We start from the raw sequence: 20,514 nt of genomic DNA on the forward strand, positions 1-20,514 counted from the left end.
CTATTTTATTTATTTGTATTCTTTGCTCCCCGTCCTGTTAAAGCTGCTGGAACTGGAATTTCCCCGAGGGACTCGTCCCAACGGATTCAGAAAGTCCATCTGAGTCTGAGTCTTCAGAGGGACGGGTCCCGAGGACAAACTGTAGGACCAGTTCACGACCCAAACATCAAATATGTTGAACCAATACCAGACTTATACAATATAGATACATACACATTATATAAGATAATAATTAAATAGGGTTTGAAGGACTTCAGGGACACAAACAGTCCAGTTTCATCCTGAGTGACCCGACTGATGAAATATTGTTAGAATAACCTTTAAACTTACACTTCAAAGGGTTTCTTTGATGTGTCACAGTGTCTGGAATCAAACTGTCATATATATATATATATATATATATATATATATATATATATATGACGGGACGCTGCTGTGGAGGAAAACAATTAGTGAATAATTTCCTAAAGTGACGTCTCTTTTCAGGCGGCACAGCCAGAATGACAACATTCCTCCTCCTCCTCCTCCTCCTCCTCAGATTCACTCCTCCTCCTCCTCCTCCTCCTCCTCCCAGGCTGGTTGTGGGTTCCAGGTTGTGGTTTCCAGGTTGTGGGTTCCAGGTTGTGGGTTCCAGGTTGTGGGTTCCAGGGCGTTGGGGTCACAGTGAGGACACGTCTGAAGGACAAGGTGAGTCTCAAGTCCAACTGTCTTTGTCTCTTACTGCTTCAAATAATAAGAAAACATCACATGGAAATGAAGGTTAGAGTCCTGGACCGGTCCTGGACCGGTCCTGGACTGGTCCTGGACCGGTCCTGGACCAGTCCTGAACCTCTGGATCAGAGTCTGATCAGGTACTAATAATTGAAATACTTCAAAGTAAAGAGTGTAGAAACTGAGTCCAGGATGAAGTTTGTGTCAATAAAATAGTGGAAACACTTGTTAACTAACTTGATAAAAACCTTCCTGTCGTTATACAGAAGAAGAAGACCAGTTATATAATAGCCTAGCTTGTTGCTAACATGCTAGTTTAATCTATAAACATGAAGTTAGAAGACGTGTTGTTGAACCATGAGACTGAAACTGAGGCTGGAGGTGTGAGGGGGCGGAGCCTATTCTGGAATGTCAACAAGTTCTGCTGCATTCCTGCTTTCAACACACACACACACACACACACACACACACACACACACACACACACACACACACACACACACACACACACACACACACACACACACACACACACACACACACACACACACACACACACACACACACACACACACACACGAAGACCTGGTGAAATTTGACCATATAAAGAAATAAAGACGTCAAACTGTATTTAGAATTATTGTGAAAAGCTGAAAACCAGAAGTGAGTCGGTCTGATTTTCCTCACGACGTTTCAGAGCCTGAAAACGTTTTTCTTGTTTGTTTCTAAAAGTGTCCCGGAGGACAGCAGAGTAGAAACGTCTGTCGTTCTGGTTCCACAGAAACTTTCTCGGTCCGTTCCAGACCTTCCAGCCTCGGTTGTGGATCAAAGACGTTAATGTTCCAGAGGCTCCGCCCACTTTGACCACTTCAAAGTCAAAACACTGTAACCTGTGATTCACCGCCAGGAGCCTCTAGACCGGTTTGCCGGCGTGCTGCTGAGCCATGGAGCTGAAGGTGTGGCTGGACGGTGCGGTCCGGGTGGTCTCTGGTCTGTCCCCCAGCACTTCCTGTCAGGACGTGGTCGTGGCTCTGGCCCAGTCCATCGGTAAGAGTCCGTCCAGCCGCCGTCACAGGAAACTGTTGGAAGAGCTTTCAAGAAGTCCTGTTCCTGAGTTTGGACGTATTTGTCCCCAGGTCAGACGGGCCGCTACGTCCTGGTCCTGAAGCTCCGGGGGACCGAGAGACACCTGGTGGCCGAGGACCGTCCCCTGCAGATCCTGGCCCAGCTGGGGAACCTGGCTGCAGACGTGCAGCTGGTCCTGAGGAGGACCGGGCCCAGCCTCAGCCAGGGCCCAGACGCCGCCAGACACAACCAGACACATCTGGTCCCGCCCAGACCGGCAGAACCAGAGCCCCTCAGACGCAACGAGCCCCAGAAGGCCTTCACCTTCCACCTGGGACCGTCCACCGTTCCCAGGAGGACTAAAGGGAACGCGGGCCGGTCCCCGTCGCCTCGAGCCTCGCCTGAACCGCGCCCTTCACCGGTGGGTTTCCTGGAGGCGGGCGGCGCCCCCAAGGAGGAGGCCTTCCGGGACCTCCTCCAGCAGCAGAGGAGGCTCCAGGACCTGGAGGAGCAGCTGGAGGCTCTGGAGCAACAGACCGAGTTTTGGGAGCCCCGGGCGTCGTCTTCTGGTTCTCCCGACCTGAACCGGAACCGGAATGAGAACCTGAACCTGAGCCTGGCGGAGGAACTGGACCAGCTGGAGCGGCGGTTCCGGGGCAACGAGGCGGAGCTGCTGAGCAGCAACCACTGGGAGCAGGACTTAGGAGAGGAGCTGGAGCGAGAACAGGGTCGGTGCTGGACTCAGCCTCCACCTCAGTCCTCGGTCCCCCCCCTGGTTCTCAAACTGTCTCTCGTCCACAGACATGCAGAGACGCCTGAACCAGATCCAGTCCTCGATCCAGGACCACAGCCATGAGATCGGGGTGCTTCAGAGCCGCTCTGCACGTCTGGAACAGGAAGTGGAAGCTGGAGTCCGGGAGCAGCAGGCGGACCAGGACCAGGACCAGGACCAGGACCTCCAGCCCCTGAAGCAGGAGGTCCTCCGGCGCCTGCAGCTGGGGGAACATCTGGACTCGGCGCTCTGGGAGACGCAGCGGGAAATTCACACGGCAGAGGAAAGGGTAAAGGTACAACCCCCAGCATCATCCATCATCATCATCATCATCATCATCCATCATCATCCACCACCATCATCCATCATCATCATCATCATCATCATCCACCACCATCATCCATCATCATCATCATCATCATCATCCACCACCATCATCCATCATCATCATCATCATCATCAACCACCATCATCATCATCATCATCATCATCCACCACCATCATCCATCATCATCATCATCATCATCATCCACCACCATCATCCTCATCATACATCATCATCCACCACCATCATCCATCATCATCATCATCCACCACCATCATCCATCATCATCATCATCAATCATCATCCATCATCATCATCAATCATCAATCATCATCCACCACCATCATCCATCATCATCATCATACATCATCATCCACCACCATCATCCATCATCATCATCATACATCATCATCCACCACCATCATCATCCATCATCAATCATCATCCACCACCATCATCATCATCCATCATCCATCCATCATTCATCCACCACCATCCATGGTTTAGAACCTCAGACAGGCTCTCAGATGAAAGTAATCAAAGGAAGGAGAAATAAAAGATCAAAGTCTTTCTAAAGCAGAATAAAAGAAAAAGGATGTGAGTTGTTGAACCTCCTGGTATTTTCATGTTGCTTGTTTCTTCCAGGACAGAAGTGAGACCATGGAGGAGCTGAACAAGGAGCTGAGACACTGTCAACTGCAGGACTTCATCCAGCAGACCGGCGTCCCTCTGAACCCAGACCAGACCAGCCCGCCTGCTGGCGACAGGCTGTACCTCCGGAACGCCGGGATCATGGAATAAACCAGAACTGTACCTCCGGAACGCCGGGATCATGGAATAAACCAGAACTGTACCTCCGGAACGCCAGGATCATCAAATAAACCAGAACTGTACCTCCGGAACGCCGGGATCATGGAATAAACCAGAACTGTACCTCCGGAACGCCGGGATCATGGAATAAACCAGAACTGTACCTCCGGAACGCCGGGATCATCAAATAAACCAGAACTGTACCTCCGGAACGCCGGGATCATGGAATAAACCAGAACTGTACCTCCGGAACGCCGGGATCATGGAATAAACCAGAACTGTACCTCGGCAGGTGTTTTTTATTCTTTCATCTGCAGGTAATTTTTCTTTCATCTCAGAGAAAATGATGCCAAAAGAAGATCAAAGGTCATTTCAACGAAAGAGAAAAGCTGGAAGTCGACGTTAGAATGATGGAAAATGACTAAGTAGAGTTTTAAACATTTGAACTCCAGTGTCGTGACGTTTGGTTTCTCAGGGATTGAAAGATGTTTTCAGTGCTTCAGGTGTGTGTGTGTGTGTGTGTGTGTGTGTGTGTGTGTGTGTGTGTGTGTGTGTGTGTGTGTGTGTGTGTGTGTGTGTGTGTGTGTGTGTGTGTGTGTGTGTGTGTGTGTGTGTGTGTGTGTGTGTGTGTGTGTGTGTAATAATCTAAATCACTTTAAAATAAAAACTACCTTCTGCCTGGACTGATACTGTGCATAAGAGTTTTCAACTCGCAACCCTTCTGATTAGATTCTGATGATTTTTGTACCAGAAAGTTCTTCTTCTCCACCTTCATCCATCGTCTCCCCTCATCCCTCCATCATCGTCCCCTGGACGCTTCAACACCAGTGTCTTGGCTGTTTTCCAACAGGGGGCGCTGAAAAGTTCTTCTGTCCAAAGATATAAAACACTAGATACCTCCCTGTGACGTGCCTCCAGCGCCGCCATCTTGGAGAGGTCTCCTGCTCGTGCCTCCAGGGCCGCCATCTTGGAGAGGTCTCCTGCTCGTGCCTCCAGGGCCGCCATCTTGGAGAGGTCTCCCTCTGGAGCTCCAGGTAAAGATCCAGGCTAGAAGAGCCACGGAGCATGTGTAGCTCGCTTGCTAGTTTGAGTAGCAACACAAGTAATACCTCATTTTAAAGATGAGAAAAATCTCTATCCTGTGGAAAGATTATTGGGAGGGGGGGTTAGGGGGGTCTCTCTTACCCTCAGCTCTCCACTGCCTCACCTGGGATTTCATCCACTCATTTTTCCTTCATAAAATGTGCAGAGTCACACTGAAAAAGCCTCTTTAACACAAATCAGAGGAACCTTGTTGTTGTGAGTCGCCGCCACCGACCGTTCCGCTGCCCTGATCTTTGCCCATGGCGATGTAATCTAATTGGTCCTAATGTAATCTAATCTAACCTAACCAAACCTAACCTGCATCTAATCTGGTGTAATCCAGTCCAGTCTGATGGAATCAGTATGATACTTTAGAGAAGAACTAAGGATCACTTGGCACACATTTCAACACGTCGACTCATCGTTCGGAGTCGCTGGAGCATGAAGACACTTTCCCTGAGTCATGATTCCACCTGCTGGAGCATGAAGACACTTTCCTGAGTCATGATTCCACCTCCTGGAGCATGAAGACACTTTCCTGAGTCATGATTCCAACTGCTGGAGCATGAAGACACACTTTTGCTGAGTCATGATTCCAGCCACTAGAGCATGAAGACACTTTCCTGAGTCATGACTCCAGCCTGGAGCATGAAAACACACTTTTGCTGAGTCATGATTCCAGCCACTGGAGCATGAAGACACACTTTCCTGAGTCATGATTCCAGCCACTGGAGCATGAAGACACTTTCCTGAGTCATGATTCCACCTGATGGAGCATGAAGACACTTTCCTGAGTCATCATTCCAACTGCTGGAGCATGAAGACACACTTTCGCTGAGTCATGATTCCAGCCACTAGAGCATGAAGACACTTTCCTGAGTCATGACTCCAGCCTGGAGCATGAAAACACACTTTTGCTGAGTCATGATTCCAGCCTGGAGCATGAAGACACTTTCCTGAGTCATGATTCCAGCCACTGGAGCATGAAGACACTTTCCTGAGTCATGATTCCAGCCACTGGAGCATGAAGACACTTTCCTGAGTCATGATTCCACCTGATGGAGCATGAAGACACTTTCCTGAGTCATCATTCCAACTGCTGGAGCATGAAGACACACTTTCGCTGAGTCATGATTCCAGCCACTGGAGCATGAAGACACTTTCCTGAGTCATGATTCCACCTGCTCTAGCATGAAGACACACTTTCCCTGAGTCATGCTTCCATGAACTGCAACAGCCTCTGACTCAGCACAGGTACGAGCTGTTCTCACGGGTCACTGGATTATCTCTCAAAATAAAATACTGCCTCTCGCCTCCATCAGCAGCTTACGGCGGCCGCAGGTATAAAAGGGCGAGTGAGGAGGAGGAGAGAGAGAGAGAGAGAAGGTGAAGGTGCAGAAAGAAAGAGAATCCTCTTTGTTTTGCTCTTCTTCCTCTACTCAGCTCCTCTTCCTCGCCCACCGTCCAGACCAACACAGGTACGTCCTCTCTTCCTCTGATCAGCTTCTACCGATTAAGTGTGTCTGTTGTTTTTGTTTGTAAACAACAGGGACTGGATGATGTATGATTCTGTAATGAACTGATCACAGGCGGGAATCAAGACAATGAAACAAGCATAAATTAAGCTCTCATGAATAGAAACCACCATTTGCTTTGATCATCAAAGCCTTTAGCATCCAAACAAAGGAACAGAGAATTCATTCTCTGAAGTTGTAGTTCTGGTTTAAAACCCAGCAGTTCACTTTGTGAAGCTCCTGCATATTGAAACTCTCTTGTGAGGCCAAAGTAATAAATGATGGTTTCATCAGCATAAAGGGGCTTTAAGCCAGTTTTAACATGCAAGAAACTCTTCAATTAATCTGGACTGATTTGAGCCAATTAGCATAAATGCTAAGAAGCATTTATCCAGCCTGTTGTTATTGACTGTATTCTAAACTAGAATCTAGTTCTCGTTCTGTTTGTATCTTTACAGTGACGTTTGTGTTGAAATGCACCAAGATGCCCTACTAAAAAAGAGAAAGACGATTTAAACTTGTTGTATTTAGATTAGTGTAACCTCTCCCCCCCCCCCCACCCCCACCCCCACCAGCACCTCGACCACCCCCACCACCCACCACCACCACCACCACCCACCACCCCCACCCCTGCTCATATACGATTACACAACGTTGCTGATGTCTCAGTTAGACATAATCACCAAACGCTGACGCAGCACAAAGGAGGTAATTGGGATTAGGGGAAAGCAGCTTATATGAAGATGGAGGCGGAAACAGACTCCATGAGGACGACAACTGACATAACATCATTACATGTTTGCAGAAATGGAATCAGCAGCAGCAGCAGCGGCTCCCGGAGGCCACAAGGCGGCGCCACCCAAGTTCAAGCAGAAGGAGAGCAGGCAGTTCAAGAGCAAGGCGCCGAAAGCCGGACAGAAGGGGTGAGTCAGCAAAACCTGTCAGTTGTCCTGCAGGACAGACTGCAGGATCTTAACTGCTCTCTGTCCTCTGCTCAGGTTCTACGACCTCCCCGGGATGGACGGCCTCGGAGGTAACTAGAAATCCTAGATACTCGGTACTAGTAGATACTTAATGCTAGGTAACTAGAAACCCCAACGCCGCCTGAGGCGGGACTAGTTAGGAGGTTAACCGCCGCCTGAGGTGGGACTAGTTAGAAGGTTAACCTGACCTGAGGTGGGACTAGTTAGGAGGTTAACATGACCTAAGGCGGGACTAGTTAGAAGGTTAACCGCCGCCTGAGGCGGGACTAGTTAGAAGGTTAACCTGACCTGAGGTGGGACTAGTTGGAAGGTTAACCTGACCTGAGGCGGGACTAGTTAGGAGGTTAATGTTACCTGAGGCGGGACTAGTTAGAAGGTTAACCTGACCTGAGGCGGGACTAGTTAGGAGGTTAATGTTACCTGAGGCGGGACTAGTTGGAAGGTTAACCTGACCTGAGGCGGGACTAGTTAGAAGGTTAACCGCCGCCTCTCGTTGCAGACCCCGCCCTGGTCTGCCCCTGGGAGGCCTTCGGGGACCTGGAGCTGAGCGACCTGGCCCAGTTCGGCATCGTCTAGACCGCCGTGCCGGGAGGAAGCGCTTCATTCCTGGCGGCTGCTCTCCAGCGGCGTTCCCCCGTTTAGCCCCTCCCCCTTTCTGGACCCTGAAGTTCCTGGACCCTGAAGCTCCTGGACCCTGAAGCTGCTGGACCCGGTCGTCCCGTGTCGCTCTGCAGCCGAGTAAAAGTGTGTCTCACTGTACCGCTGCAGTTTCACTGATGACCACATGGTGTATCTATCTACCTATCTATCAATCCATCCATCATATATCTATCTATCTATCTACCTATCATCAATCTATCTATCTATCATATATCTATCTATCTATCTATCCATCTACCTATCTATCATATCTATCTATTAATCCATCCATCATATATCTATCTACCTATCGTCTATCTATCCGTCTATCTACCTATCTATCTATCATATATCTATCGTTTTACCAAGTAGAGCTGAGTTTAATAAAATAAAAGTAGGAATCGTTTCCTCGACTTCATTTTCATGATTTCTTCACGTTTTTCTTTCTTCACGTCTTCAGCTCAAACTGACTACGGTGGCCTGGAGGCGCAAAACATGACGAACTTCACAAAACACAGCCAAATAGAGAAAATACTACTAAATAAAAAAAAAAAAAAACAAATAGAGAAAACACTACCAATTTTTTTTTTTAAATAGACAAAATACTAAAAAAAAATACCGATTAGACAAAATACTACCAAATTAAAAAAATAGTAGTTCGACAAAATACTACCAAATAAAAAATATACCAAATAGACAAAATACTACCAAATTTAAAAAAAATTTAAATACCAATTAGACAAAATACTACCAAATAAAAAACAAAAAACAATTAGACCAAATATTACCAAAAAAAAAAAAAAAAAAGACTTCTGGATTTGGTTGTTTTCTGAAGTTTGTCATGTTTTGCACTTCCAGGCCACCGTACAAATCCAACACTTTCATTTTGTAAATAATGTGGAACAGAAATCGTCCACTCAGTTAAAAGTGAGACCCCCCCCCCCCCCCAAAAAAAAAAAAAATAAATAAAAAATGAATCACCAAATAAAAGGACTGGAGTTTGTTTGTTATTTTGAACAGGAAGTAAAGATTGAAGACGCCTCCAGTCAAACTGAACATTTTGTTTTAATGGAAGGAAATCAGAGGTTTGTCTTTATCTCTTCAAACTAGTACTAGAACTATTACTAGAACTAGTACTAGAACTAGCATAGAGACTAGTTGACCCGAGTCTGATTCAGTAATGTTTCCTACTTTGTTGCATAACTTCCCGTTGGAGCGACGATTGATTTCAGCGACACAAAGCTCATGTTTCCTTTCATGTTTTCAGAGCGACGTCATGAGAACGACTCCAGCAAGAAAGTTTTATTACCGTTGTTTATTGACTCATCTGATTATTTCTTCTTCTACGGCACCAAATGGAGGCAATAAATCCTTCTTGGAAAAATTCTGTTTGTCTCGTCTGTCCTTCAGTTTCAGAGTAAAAACCGGCTGGATTACATTTTCAGAAAAGTATTTGCAAATAAACATTTTGCTTCGGTTTTTATTCTACTTCAATGGTTTCCTGTCCTGACTTAAAGACAGCCAAATAAAATAAAACATCTTGACTTCCCCCCCAAAAAATGTCTCATCTGAAGAGGTGTTTTATTATCCAACTTCATATATATATAAATAAATGAATAAAATGATATAGACGTATGATGCTGAGTCATCAAAGTGTCGGTCGGGGTTCAGAGCAGGACGAAGGTGAGGAAGAAGAGCAGGATTATGGGTAATAATCCTGGAGGAGGAACATGATCTAACATGTTCTGAGCTCCGTTAGGTCACGTTTACCTGCATCGCCATGACGACCACAACAAGACTGGGACGCTTTGATTTTTGTAAACCTTCATTTGAGAAACAACAAACGATTCAATGACAAACTCTTGTGGAGGAAAACAATCTCAGAAATAAACAATAAACATTTGTAAAGAACACGCTGGGGGTCAACAAACTCCTCCACAATAAAACATCAAAGGGCAACAGGAAAATATAGACAAACACATAAAGGAGCAAACATCAAAGTGGTCAAACTAAACAAAAGAAAACCAACAATATACATTTTCTAATAAAACAAATTACAGTTTAATCTAATGTAATCTAATGTAATCCAATGTAATCTAATCCCATCACTCAGCCTCAGCTTCTGGTTGTTATGTGTTTCTCTATAGAGATGAAAGCAGCCACAGGATGAAGATGACTAACCAGTGTTAGTAGTTGAGTCACTGTTTGACAGCATGTGTATATATATATATATATATATGTGTTCCATTTTTATTATTACTACATTATGATGTAGTAATAATACTTTACTGTAATTTAATAGATAAAACACGTCACAATAAGTTGATTATTGATGCTCCAACCAAACCATTGATTAAGATTCTGACAGGATGACGTTTCAAAATGAGCTGAACGAGACCTGCAGTCCACTTTAACTGGTTCTGATTCAATTTAAAACAAAGGTTCAGAGAATCACTTTAAAATCACTAAAAGTAATAAATAAACCGACTCTCAGTAAAAACTGATTTAAATCTGAAGTTGATTTGGTCGAAATTTTCAAAATGAGTTTGTTTATTGTTTACGTTCAAACAATGTTTGGTTGATTTTAAAACTTTGACATTAATGAAATTAAATTAAGATCATTTAAATCACTGACAGTTATTTGATTTTTGATTTTTCAACACATCCTCGGTTCCAAATGGAAAAAACTAAACCGTCGTTTCCTTGTTTTATTAGTAAACGTATATTGTTTGTTTTCTTTTGTTTACGTTGACCACTTTGATGTTTGCTCCTTTATGTGTTCGTCTATATTTTCCTGTTGCCCTTTGATGTTTTATTGTGGAGGAGTTTGTTGACCCCCAGCTTGTTCTTTACACATGTTTATTGTTTATTTCTGAGATTGTTTTCCTCTACAAGAGTTTGTCATTGAATCGTTTGTTGTTTCCCAATTGAAGGTTTACAAAAATAAAAGCGTCCCAGTCTTGTTGTGGTCGTCATGGCGATGCAGGTAAACATGACATAAAGGAGCTCAGAACATGTTAGATCATGTTCCTCCTCTAGGATTATTACCCATAATCCTGCTCTTCTTCCTCACCTTCGTCCTACTCTGAACCCCGACCGACACTTTGATGACTCAGCATCATACGTCCATATGATTTTTTTCAATTATATTAATATATCAGTGAGTTGTTGGTTCAGTAGTTTGACTAAAAGTGAAGAACCTCTAATAAAGTGACAGAACCTTTGAAGTCCGTCACTGTGATGTAAGAGATAAGAGTGTGACACTTTTGGGATCTTTGGCCTGTTAAAGACCCTCCAATTACCTGGATTACCTGTAATCCCCCCTGATCCTGGTCCTGCTGCTGGTCTGAGGTCTGCAGGACTATAAAAGCCGGTCTGGATCCGGAGTTCAGCAAAGAGAGTCTGCGAGAAGAAAGAAGCTCCGTCTTTGTCTTGCAGTTGCTTTAACTTTGACTTTTCCTTTCATCTCCGGGAGACGGAGCTGCTTGACGTCTGATTTAACCTCCGACCACACAAGTGAGTTCTTCCTTATAAATCTTTATCAAGCAGGACATTGTTTTATTTGTTTTACTGTGTTTACTTTCTGAAGTTTGAGGCTTTAACAGCGACAGTCTTCTCATGCTGATGAGTCCAAATAATTCCTTTGATGTAAAAATGCCACATGATGATTTTTAACATAAACTGAACTTCAAACACCCAAAGAAAGAAACGATAGAATAAAATCAAATTTCTCATACAAAAACTACAATCTTCCTTAAATTATACATTTCAAACATCAAATGATACTTTTCTATGTTATTTTATATGATATAATAACATTTATTATAATATATTATATATATTTTATATTTAAATGTTTAAAGTTTGAAGTTAAGAAAATCACAACATTTTCTCTGTTCTAAAAACAACGATGGACCAAGTCTCTATATCAACAGGTTATATATAATATTATTATAATAACTCTTTCTCTGCAGTTCTTTATGTTTTCCTGAAGGAAGTAAAATGTAAATATTTGCTCTTTAAACCACTTTTCACTGTTTCCTACTGACCCTTCATAGTAAAGTGATTTAAATGTTTAATTTGAGGTTTTGTTCATTATTTTCACAGCATTTTGTTCCAATGTTGGTGTAAAAACTCTCATTTAAAGAAGAAATCCTGCAAATGTTAGGAAATACAATCACTTTTCATATTTGATGGAAATTCTTACATAAACTCTGACGTCATCAATGAAAACCCGTTTCCAAAATAAGTTCTTGTAATTTTTCATTGTTGCTTTCTTGAATATATTTTTCATAATGATGACGATGATGATGAAGATGATGGTAATGATGATGATGATCTGAGGGTAAATCTGGAGAGTGAGGAGGAGAAACAGGAAGTAAAGGTTGACCTTTCAAAGAAAATGTTCATCTTGATGTAAACATGAGAAGCTGGACTTTGTCAGCCTGTCGCCGTGGCGACGCTCTAATCCAGTGAAAACGTTGTGATGCAGGAAGTTGAAGATGAACGCAGGAGCGACAGGAAGTGGGAAGGCGGCGCCGCCAAAGTTCAAGCAGAAGGAGACGAGGCAGTTCAAGAGCAAAGCTCCTAAAGTCGGACAGAAGGGGTGAGTCAGCAGAACTACACAATCCAAGACTCGGCAAAACGAGACAGTCCATGACTCGGCAAAACAACACAGTCCATGACTCGGCAAAACAACACAGTCCACGACTCATCAAAACTAGACAATCCATGACTCGGCAAAACAACACAGTCCATGACTCATCAAAACGAGACAATCCATGACTCGGCAAAACAACACAGTCCACGACTCATCAAAACGAGACAATCCATGACTCGGCAAAACAACACAGTCCATGACTCGGCAAAACAACACAGTCCACGACTCATCAAAACTAGACAATCCATGACTCAGCAAAACTCCTTCCAGTCCTCCACACAGCAGGAAGTTCATCCTCCTCTTCTTCTGTCCACAGCATGGGGAACGAGGTCCCGGGGATGGAGGGGCTCGGAGGTGAGGCGCCGCCTCCACACACACACACACACACACACACACACACACACACACACACACACACACACACACTTGTTGCTTTCCCCTTCTGCCTTGAACATTAGTCATCAAATCACAAACCATTAGTTCACATTAACTCGTCCTCATAATATGTTTAAATATAATAATATTTCAGTGGTTTGATCGGCTGAAAGCAACAAAGAAAAATATTTCTTTATACTTTTTTTGTCATATATATACTTTTTTTTTTTACTTTTCACCACAAGACTTGTCTTTTAAATCAGTTGTACAATGACAATAAATTATTCTATTTTATTCTTTAACATTTCAGATATTTAACAAATGTTAATAATAATTAGCAGTAAATCATTTCAGGTTTTTTCACTAACTTCAGTCCGACGATTGTGTTTCGTCAATATGAACGTGTTTATCTAGAAAAGTGTTGTACGACTGGAAACCAGCCTACTGGATGGAGTGTCTCATGCTCCCGTGCCCCCCCCCCCCCCCCCCCACAGATGCTAACGTGATCTGCCCCTGGGAGGCGTTTGGCGACATGGAGCTCAGCGACCTGGCGCAGTTTGGTATCGTCTAGTCCGGCAGAGAGAGAGAGAGACCCCCACCCTGCAGCCTCGGGTTCTACCTCGGTCAGAGGTCACAGTGGGGGGTCATCAGGTCAGAGGTCACAGTGGGGGGTCATCAGGTCAGAGGTCACAGTGGGGGGTCGTCTCTACGGTCGCAGGGTTTTTATCCATGGAGCCGTTCTCTCCTGTCATAGTCAAACCCTTTAGAAATAAAAGTCCTAATAATGATAATAAGTTATTTCTGCTCCTCTTCGCTCCAGTTCTTCAGTAAAATAAACTTTTCTTTCCTTCTATTATGTAAATCTATCCTTTCCTCTGGTCAGTAAATACTTGAATAAAATTATTTCCCTCTGATGGTTTGTTGTCGCTTCCTTTTCTTTTACTGAGTTTCTGCAATTTTTCCTCTATATTTTCTGTGAAATCATAAATATTAATACTTTTTACACCAGTTTATTCTGCAGTAAATATAAGTAATAAGTCACCTCAAGACTCTGAAGATTTGATTCAAACTATTACTACAACTAGTTCATTACTAGTTAATGGTGGAGCTGTGATGACCAGAAAACTCAATGATTTATTGTTAATAAGTGAGCTGAGTACTGAGTACTGCTTTCAGGTATGTGAAGCGAGGATTACACTGAGCACGCTCAGAGGGATCACATTATTTTGCCTTGTTTGAATTGAGAAATTGAGGATAGCATGGCGATAGCATAGCCATAGCATGGCAATAGCATAGTAATTGCATGGCAATAGCATGGCGATAGCATAGCATGGCGAGAGCATAGCCATAGCATGGCCATGGCATGGCGATAGCATAGTGATAGCATGGCGAGAGCATGGCAATAGAATAGCCATAGCATGGCAATGGCATAGCAATAGCATGCAATAGCATAGTGAGAGCATATCGATAGCATAGGAATAGCATGGCAATGGCATGACAATAGCATGGCAATGGCATAGCGAGAGCATATCGATAGCATAGCAATAGCATGGTGATAGCATAGCAATAGCATGGTGATAGCATAGCGATAGCATAACAATAGCATGGCGATAGCATAGTGATAGCATTGCGAAAGCATGGCAATAGCATAACAATAGCATGGTGATAGCATTGCGAGAGCATGGCAATAGAATAACCATAGCATGGCAATGGCATAGCAATAGCATGCAATAGCATAGTGAGAGCATATCGATAGCATAGGTATAGCATGGCAATGGCATGGCGATAGCATGGCAATAGAATAGCCATAGCATGGCATAGCAATAGCATATCGATAGCATAGCAATAGCATGACAATAGCATGGCGATAGCATAGTGAGAGCATATCGATAGCATAGCAATAGCATGGCGATAGCATAGGAATACCATGGCAATAGCATGACAATAGCATGGCAATGGCATAGTGATAGCATGGCAATAGCATGACAATAGCATGGCAATGGCATAGTGATAGCATGGCTATAGCATAACAATAGCATGGCGATAGCATAACAATAGCATGGCAAGAGCATGGCAAGAGCATGGCAATAGAATAGCCATAGCATGGCAATGGCACAGCAATAGCATAGTTAGAGCATATCGATAGCATAGCAATAGCATGGTGATAGCATAGGAATAGCATGGCAATGGCATAGCAATAGCATGGCGATAGCATAACAATAGCATGGCGATAGCATAGTGATAGCATGGCGATAGCATAGTGATAGCATGGCGATAGCATAGTGATAGCATTGCGAGAGCATGGCAATAGCATGGCAATAGAATAGCCATAGCATGGCAATGGCATAGCAATAGCAAATCAATAGCATGGCAATGGCATGGCAATAGCATGACAATAGCATGGCGATAGCATAGTGAGAGCATATCGATAGCATAGCAATAGCATGGCAATAGCATATCGATAGCATAGTAATAGCATGGCGATAGCATAGCGATAGCATGGCGATAGCATGGCAATAGCATGACAATAGCATGGCAATGGCATAGTGATAGCATGGCGATAGAGTAACAATAGCATGGCGATAGCATGGCGATAGCATAACAATAGCATGGCCATAGCATGGCGATAGCATAACAATAGCATGGCCATAGCATGGTGTCGCTTTATGAACAAACAGTCGCTCTCACTGGGAACCACAACCTGTGAAACACAAACACTCCTGGAGGAACGTTCTAAAGAACCATAAACCATAGCCATAGCATGGCGATAGCAATAATAATAATTAATAACTTCCCTGAGGAAAATAAAAGTTAAGTTGCTTTCATACACATTTATGACCACATGGTGTCGCTTTATGAACAAACAGTCGCTCTCACTGGGAACCACAACCTGTGAAACACAAACACTCCTGGAGGGACGGTTCTAAAGAACCATAAACACTCCTGGAGGGACGGTTCTAAAGAACCATAAACACTCCTGGAGGGACGGTTCTAAAGAACCATAAACACTCCTGGAGGGACGGTTCTAAAGAACCATAAACACTCCTGGAGGGACGGTGTCAGGGTTCTCAGTTGCACGACAGACAGGAAGCTCAGTTCAAAAGTGTTTGATTCTCAAAAACACAGCAGAAGCAAAGTCAGACAGTCGGAGATCAAAACCTGAGCGGCGATGGAGCAAATCCAGGAGGCAAGGTCGCGCAGGCAGGAGGCAGGAGGGCCAAACACACCAAGGCAAGGCGAGGGGAAGGAAGGTAGGGATGGTGTAGAAACGCAGACCAACTGGCAACCGGAGCTACAAGAGAGGAACTAAATACACACTGATGACAACGACAAACAGCTGTGATCAGGAGGAGGAAGCAGGAGAGCAGGGGGGCGGAGCTAAGGGGAGCAGAGGGGCGGAGCTAAAGGGAGCAGAGGGGCAGAGCTAAAGGGAGCAGAGGGGCGGAGCTAAGGGGAGCAGAGGGGCGGAGCTAAGGGGAGCACAGGAGGGGAGGAGAGAAGGCAGGATCATGACAGACGGTTCCTTCTTAGAAATTTGTTTTAATCAAAATAATCATTTAACTGCAGAAGAAGACGAGAGAACGTTGTGATTTCAGATCCACGTTACTGGATTTTCAGAGGATTTGACTTCTGGTTCCATCCTTGATCTGAGTCTTGATCCGCTGTGGTTTCACCCAATAGAACGTCTGTTAAGAGACACAAGAACAAAGAACCATCAGGAGGAACCATCAGGAGGAACCTTCAGGAGGAACCTTCAGGAGGAACCATCAGGAGGAACCTTCAGGAGGAACCATCAGGAGGAACCATCAGGAGGAACCTTCAGGAGGAACCATCAGGAGGAACCATCAGGAGGAACCTTCAGGAGGAACCATCAGGAGGAACCTTCAGGAGGAACCTTCAGGAGGAACCATCAGGAGGAACCATCAGGAGGAACCTTCAGGAGGAACCATCAGGAGGAACCATCAGGAGGAACCTTCAGGAGGAACCATCAGGAGGAACCTTCAGGAGGAACCATCAGGAGGAACCATCAGGAGGAACCTTCAGGAGGAACCTTCAGGAGGAACCCTCAGGAGGAACCATCAGGAGGAACCTTCAGGAGGAACCATCAGGAGGAACCATCAGGAGGAACCATCAGGAGGAACCTTCAGGAGGAACCATCAGGAGGAACCTTCAGGAGGAACCTTCAGGAGGAACCATCAGGAGGAACCTTCAGGAGGAACCTTCAGGAGGAACCATCAGGAGGAACCTTCAGGAGGAACCATCAGGAGGAACCATCAGGAGGAACCATCAGGAGGAACCTTCAGGAGGAACCATCAGGAGGAACCTTCAGGAGGAACCATCAGGAGGAACCTTCAGGAGGAACCATCAGGAGGAACCTTCAGGAGGAACCATCAGGAGGAACCATCAGGAGGAACCATCAGGAGGAAGGAGGATTATCTTGCCGGGAGCTTAAGACGCTGCAGGAAACTGCTGAGAGTCAGTTGAGTGGAGCTGAGAGGACGGGGAGGACGGAGGACTGAGAGGAAGGAGGGAGGACTGAGAGGACGGAGGGAGGACTGAGAGGACTGAGAGGACGGAGGACAGAGGGAGGACTGAGAGGATGGAGGGAGGACTGAGAGGACGGAGGGAGGACTGAGAGGACGGAGGACAGAGGGAGGACTGAGAGGACGGAGGGAGGACTGAGAGGACTGAGAGGACGGAGGACAGAGGGAGGACTGAGAGGACGGAGGGAGGACTGAGAGGACTGAGAGGACGGAGGACAGAGGGAGGACTGAGAGGACAGAGGGAGGACTGAGAGGACTGAGAGGACGGAGGACAGAGGGAGGACTGAGAGGACAGAGGGAGGACTGAGAGGACGGAGGACAGAGGGAGGACAGAGGACGGAGACAGCTGCTGGAGTCCATCATGGGACAGGAGGAGAGCCGCAGTGAGGAGATGGACTTGGCCCAGATCCAGGACCTGTGCCTGGTCTTCATGAAGGACTGTCCCAGCGGGGCTCTTCACCTGCACGAGTTCAAGAGGATCTTCGGCGTCCCGAGCAGCTCGTCCTCGGAGGAGTCCCTCTACGTGGAGACCGTCTTCCACTCCTTCGACACCAACAAGGTAGGAACCACGAGCAGAGGAGAACCTGGGAGAACCTGGGAGAACCTTCCTGAGACCGTCAGGAGTCCTGGTCCAGCTTAAACCACTTCCTGTCCCGCAGGACAACACGCTGGACTTCCTGGAGTACGTGGCGGCGCTTCACCTGGTCCTGCGAGGGAACCTGGAGGACCGCCTCAAGTGGTCCTTCAAGATGTACGACAAAGACGGAAACGGCAAACTGGACAGAGACGAGGTCAAACGTCTGATCAGGGTAAGACGGAGACTCGGAGACCACTGTCCACATCATGTCTTTTTACCGCCGGTTAACGTTCTGCGGTAATAGATTACAGTGAGGGACTGATCAGAGTCGGGGGTCAGCAGTGAAGGTCCCGGGGTCTTAACATGGGTCCTACCAGGGTCTCAACATAGGTCCTACCAGGGTCTCAACATGGGTCCAGCCAGGGTCTTAACATAGGTCCTACCAGGGTCTCAACATAGATCCTACCAGGGTCTCAACATAGATCCTACCAGGGTCTCAACATGGGTTCTACCAGGGTCTCAACATGGGTCCTACCAGGGTCTTAACATGGGTCCTACCAGGGTCTCAACATGGGTCCTGCCAGGGTCTTAACATGGGTCCTACCAGGGTCTCAACATGGGTCCTACCAGGGTCTCAACATGGGTCCTACCAGGGTCTCAACATAGATCCTACCAAGGTCTTAAGACGGTCTTAACCCGGGTCCTAAAGGTCTATTTCAGTCCTGGACATCTTCGTACTTAAAGTCAGAGACCTGAAGAGTCTCGCCGCCTGATTGGTCGGCAGGCAGGAGGTCAGCTGGGTCACATGGCCGGATTCAGAGACCACACACACACACACACACACACACACACACACACACACACACACACACAAGTTGCCTGAGTGTCCAGCTGAAGGAGTGGCGCCACCTGGTGTTGAAGACGCAGGATTCTCAAGACGTTTTCTCACGTTGGTTGTTTTGCTTCAGTAAATCGTGAACGAACGTCGTCAATCGTCCCGATGTGTTTCTTGTTCCGGTTCCCAAAACCACCAGTTACACGTCAAAAAGGAGGAATAAAGGGGTTCCAGATAAAGGCGTGGCGAGGAGAGTAACTGGAGCTCTGTGGCCCCGCCTCTTAAAGAGACAGGCACGAGCACGAGGCTGATGAAGCTCCGCGGCCTCAGAGCTTCACTTCCTGTCGTGTCGTTGCTTCACTTCCTGTCGTGTCGTTGCTTCACTTCCTGTCGTGTCGTTGCTTCACTTCCTGTCGTGTCGTTGCTTCACTTCCTGTCGTGTCGTTGCTTCACTTCCTGTCGTGTCGTAGCTTCACTTCCTGTCGTGTCGTTGCTTCACTTCCTGTCGTGTCGTTGCTTCACTTCCTGTCGTGTCGTTGCTTCACTTCCTGTCGTGTCGTTGCTTCACTTCCTGTCGTGTCGTTGCTTCACTTCCTGTCGTGTCGTTGCTTCACTTCCTGTCGTGTCGTTGCAGATCCTCCATAAGATCAAGGTCCAGACGGCCGACCTCAACATGACGCCCACGCAGATCTGTGACCGGATCTTCGAGCTCGTCGACCAAAACAACGACGGTGAGTCAGCGCAGAGAGCGGCACCACTGGGGGGCGCTGTCCTGCTGGTTCCACCACTGGGGGGGGGCGCTGTTCTCACCACTGGGGGGGGGGGGTGGGGGCTGTCTTGCTGGTTCCACCACTGGGGGGGCTGTCCTGCTGGTTCCACCACTGGGGGGTAACAGGTATCTTGATCCAGTTTTTGCAGTTTGGGCACAAAAACCAAAAAGTAATCTTTACTTTGTTTTTGGCTTTTAGTCATAAACTTTTCAAACTAAAGAAAATGAAAATGCTGTTTGGTTAAAAAAGACATTTTCATTTTTGAGTGGGTTCCCTCATGGGTCTGGGTCCCTCATGGGTCTGGGTCCCTCATGGGTCTGGGTCCTCTAGCAGGTCTGGTTTGTGCCCCCCAGGTCAGATCTCGTTGTCTGAGTTCATGGAAGGGGCCCAGAAGGACCAGTGGGTCCTGGACATGCTGAAGCTGGACGTCGACGCCACCGGCTGGGTCGTCCAGAACTGCAGGAAGTTCCCGTGACGCCGGCTTCCTGGGGGGGTCGTCTGCTTTCATCTTCAAGATGAAAGGTCTTCATTTCTCTGGCTTTAAGGAGGCTGGACCTCGTCTCTCCGGCGGAGCCCCCGGACGCTCATTGGGAGCCTCTGGCCGCTGACTGGGAGCCCCCGGCCTTTTGGAGTCCCCGGCCCCTGGGAGCCCCCGGCCCCTGGGAGCCCCCGGGGGAGACAGAGAACAGAGAACCCTGTCATAGTGGATGTAAACAGTTCCTTCATCCACTCAGTATCGTTCATCAGTTCCTCACAATGAAACATGAATTCATATCATCTCTTAACTATTAAGTGTTAAGATCCGAGGACATTTGATAACATTTGTTTGTATTTGAAAACATTTGTTTGTA

At 46.3% G+C, this 20,514-nt stretch overlaps 3 protein-coding genes across 3 annotated transcripts; all 3 read left to right on the top strand.

The window, feature by feature from the left end:
- Positions 1 to 631: 631 nt before the first annotated feature.
- LOC308131623 (ras association domain-containing protein 8-like) lies at positions 632 to 3,804 on the top strand. Its single transcript, XM_080498411.1, has 5 exons — positions 632 to 687; positions 1,619 to 1,758; positions 1,848 to 2,504; positions 2,578 to 2,843; positions 3,519 to 3,804. The coding sequence occupies exons 2-5, from the start codon at positions 1,656 to 1,658 to the stop codon at positions 3,672 to 3,674; spliced, it is 1,182 nt and encodes a 393-aa protein (XP_080354537.1). The 5' UTR covers positions 632 to 687; positions 1,619 to 1,655; the 3' UTR covers positions 3,675 to 3,804.
- Positions 3,805 to 7,087: 3,283 nt separating this feature from the next.
- On the top strand, positions 7,088 to 7,839 carry LOC308131633 (retinal cone rhodopsin-sensitive cGMP 3',5'-cyclic phosphodiesterase subunit gamma-like; the record flags this gene model as incomplete). The annotated part of the gene is made up of 3 exons (XM_080498424.1): positions 7,088 to 7,203; positions 7,279 to 7,313; positions 7,763 to 7,839. 3 exons carry the CDS (start codon positions 7,088 to 7,090, stop codon positions 7,837 to 7,839), a joined length of 228 nt encoding a protein of 75 aa, XP_080354550.1.
- A 10,003-nt stretch (positions 7,840 to 17,842) lies between these two features.
- On the top strand, positions 17,843 to 20,138 carry LOC308139549 (guanylyl cyclase-activating protein 2-like; the record flags this gene model as incomplete). Its single annotated transcript, XM_080509009.1, has 4 exons — positions 17,843 to 18,040; positions 18,141 to 18,290; positions 19,528 to 19,624; positions 20,017 to 20,138. 4 exons carry the CDS (start codon positions 17,843 to 17,845, stop codon positions 20,136 to 20,138), a joined length of 567 nt encoding a protein of 188 aa, XP_080365135.1.
- Between the last annotated feature and the right edge of the window lie 376 nt (positions 20,139 to 20,514).

This window comes from Blennius ocellaris (genome assembly GCF_963422515.1).
Source record: "Blennius ocellaris genome assembly, chromosome: 1".
NCBI lineage: Eukaryota > Metazoa > Chordata > Actinopteri > Blenniiformes > Blenniidae > Blennius > Blennius ocellaris.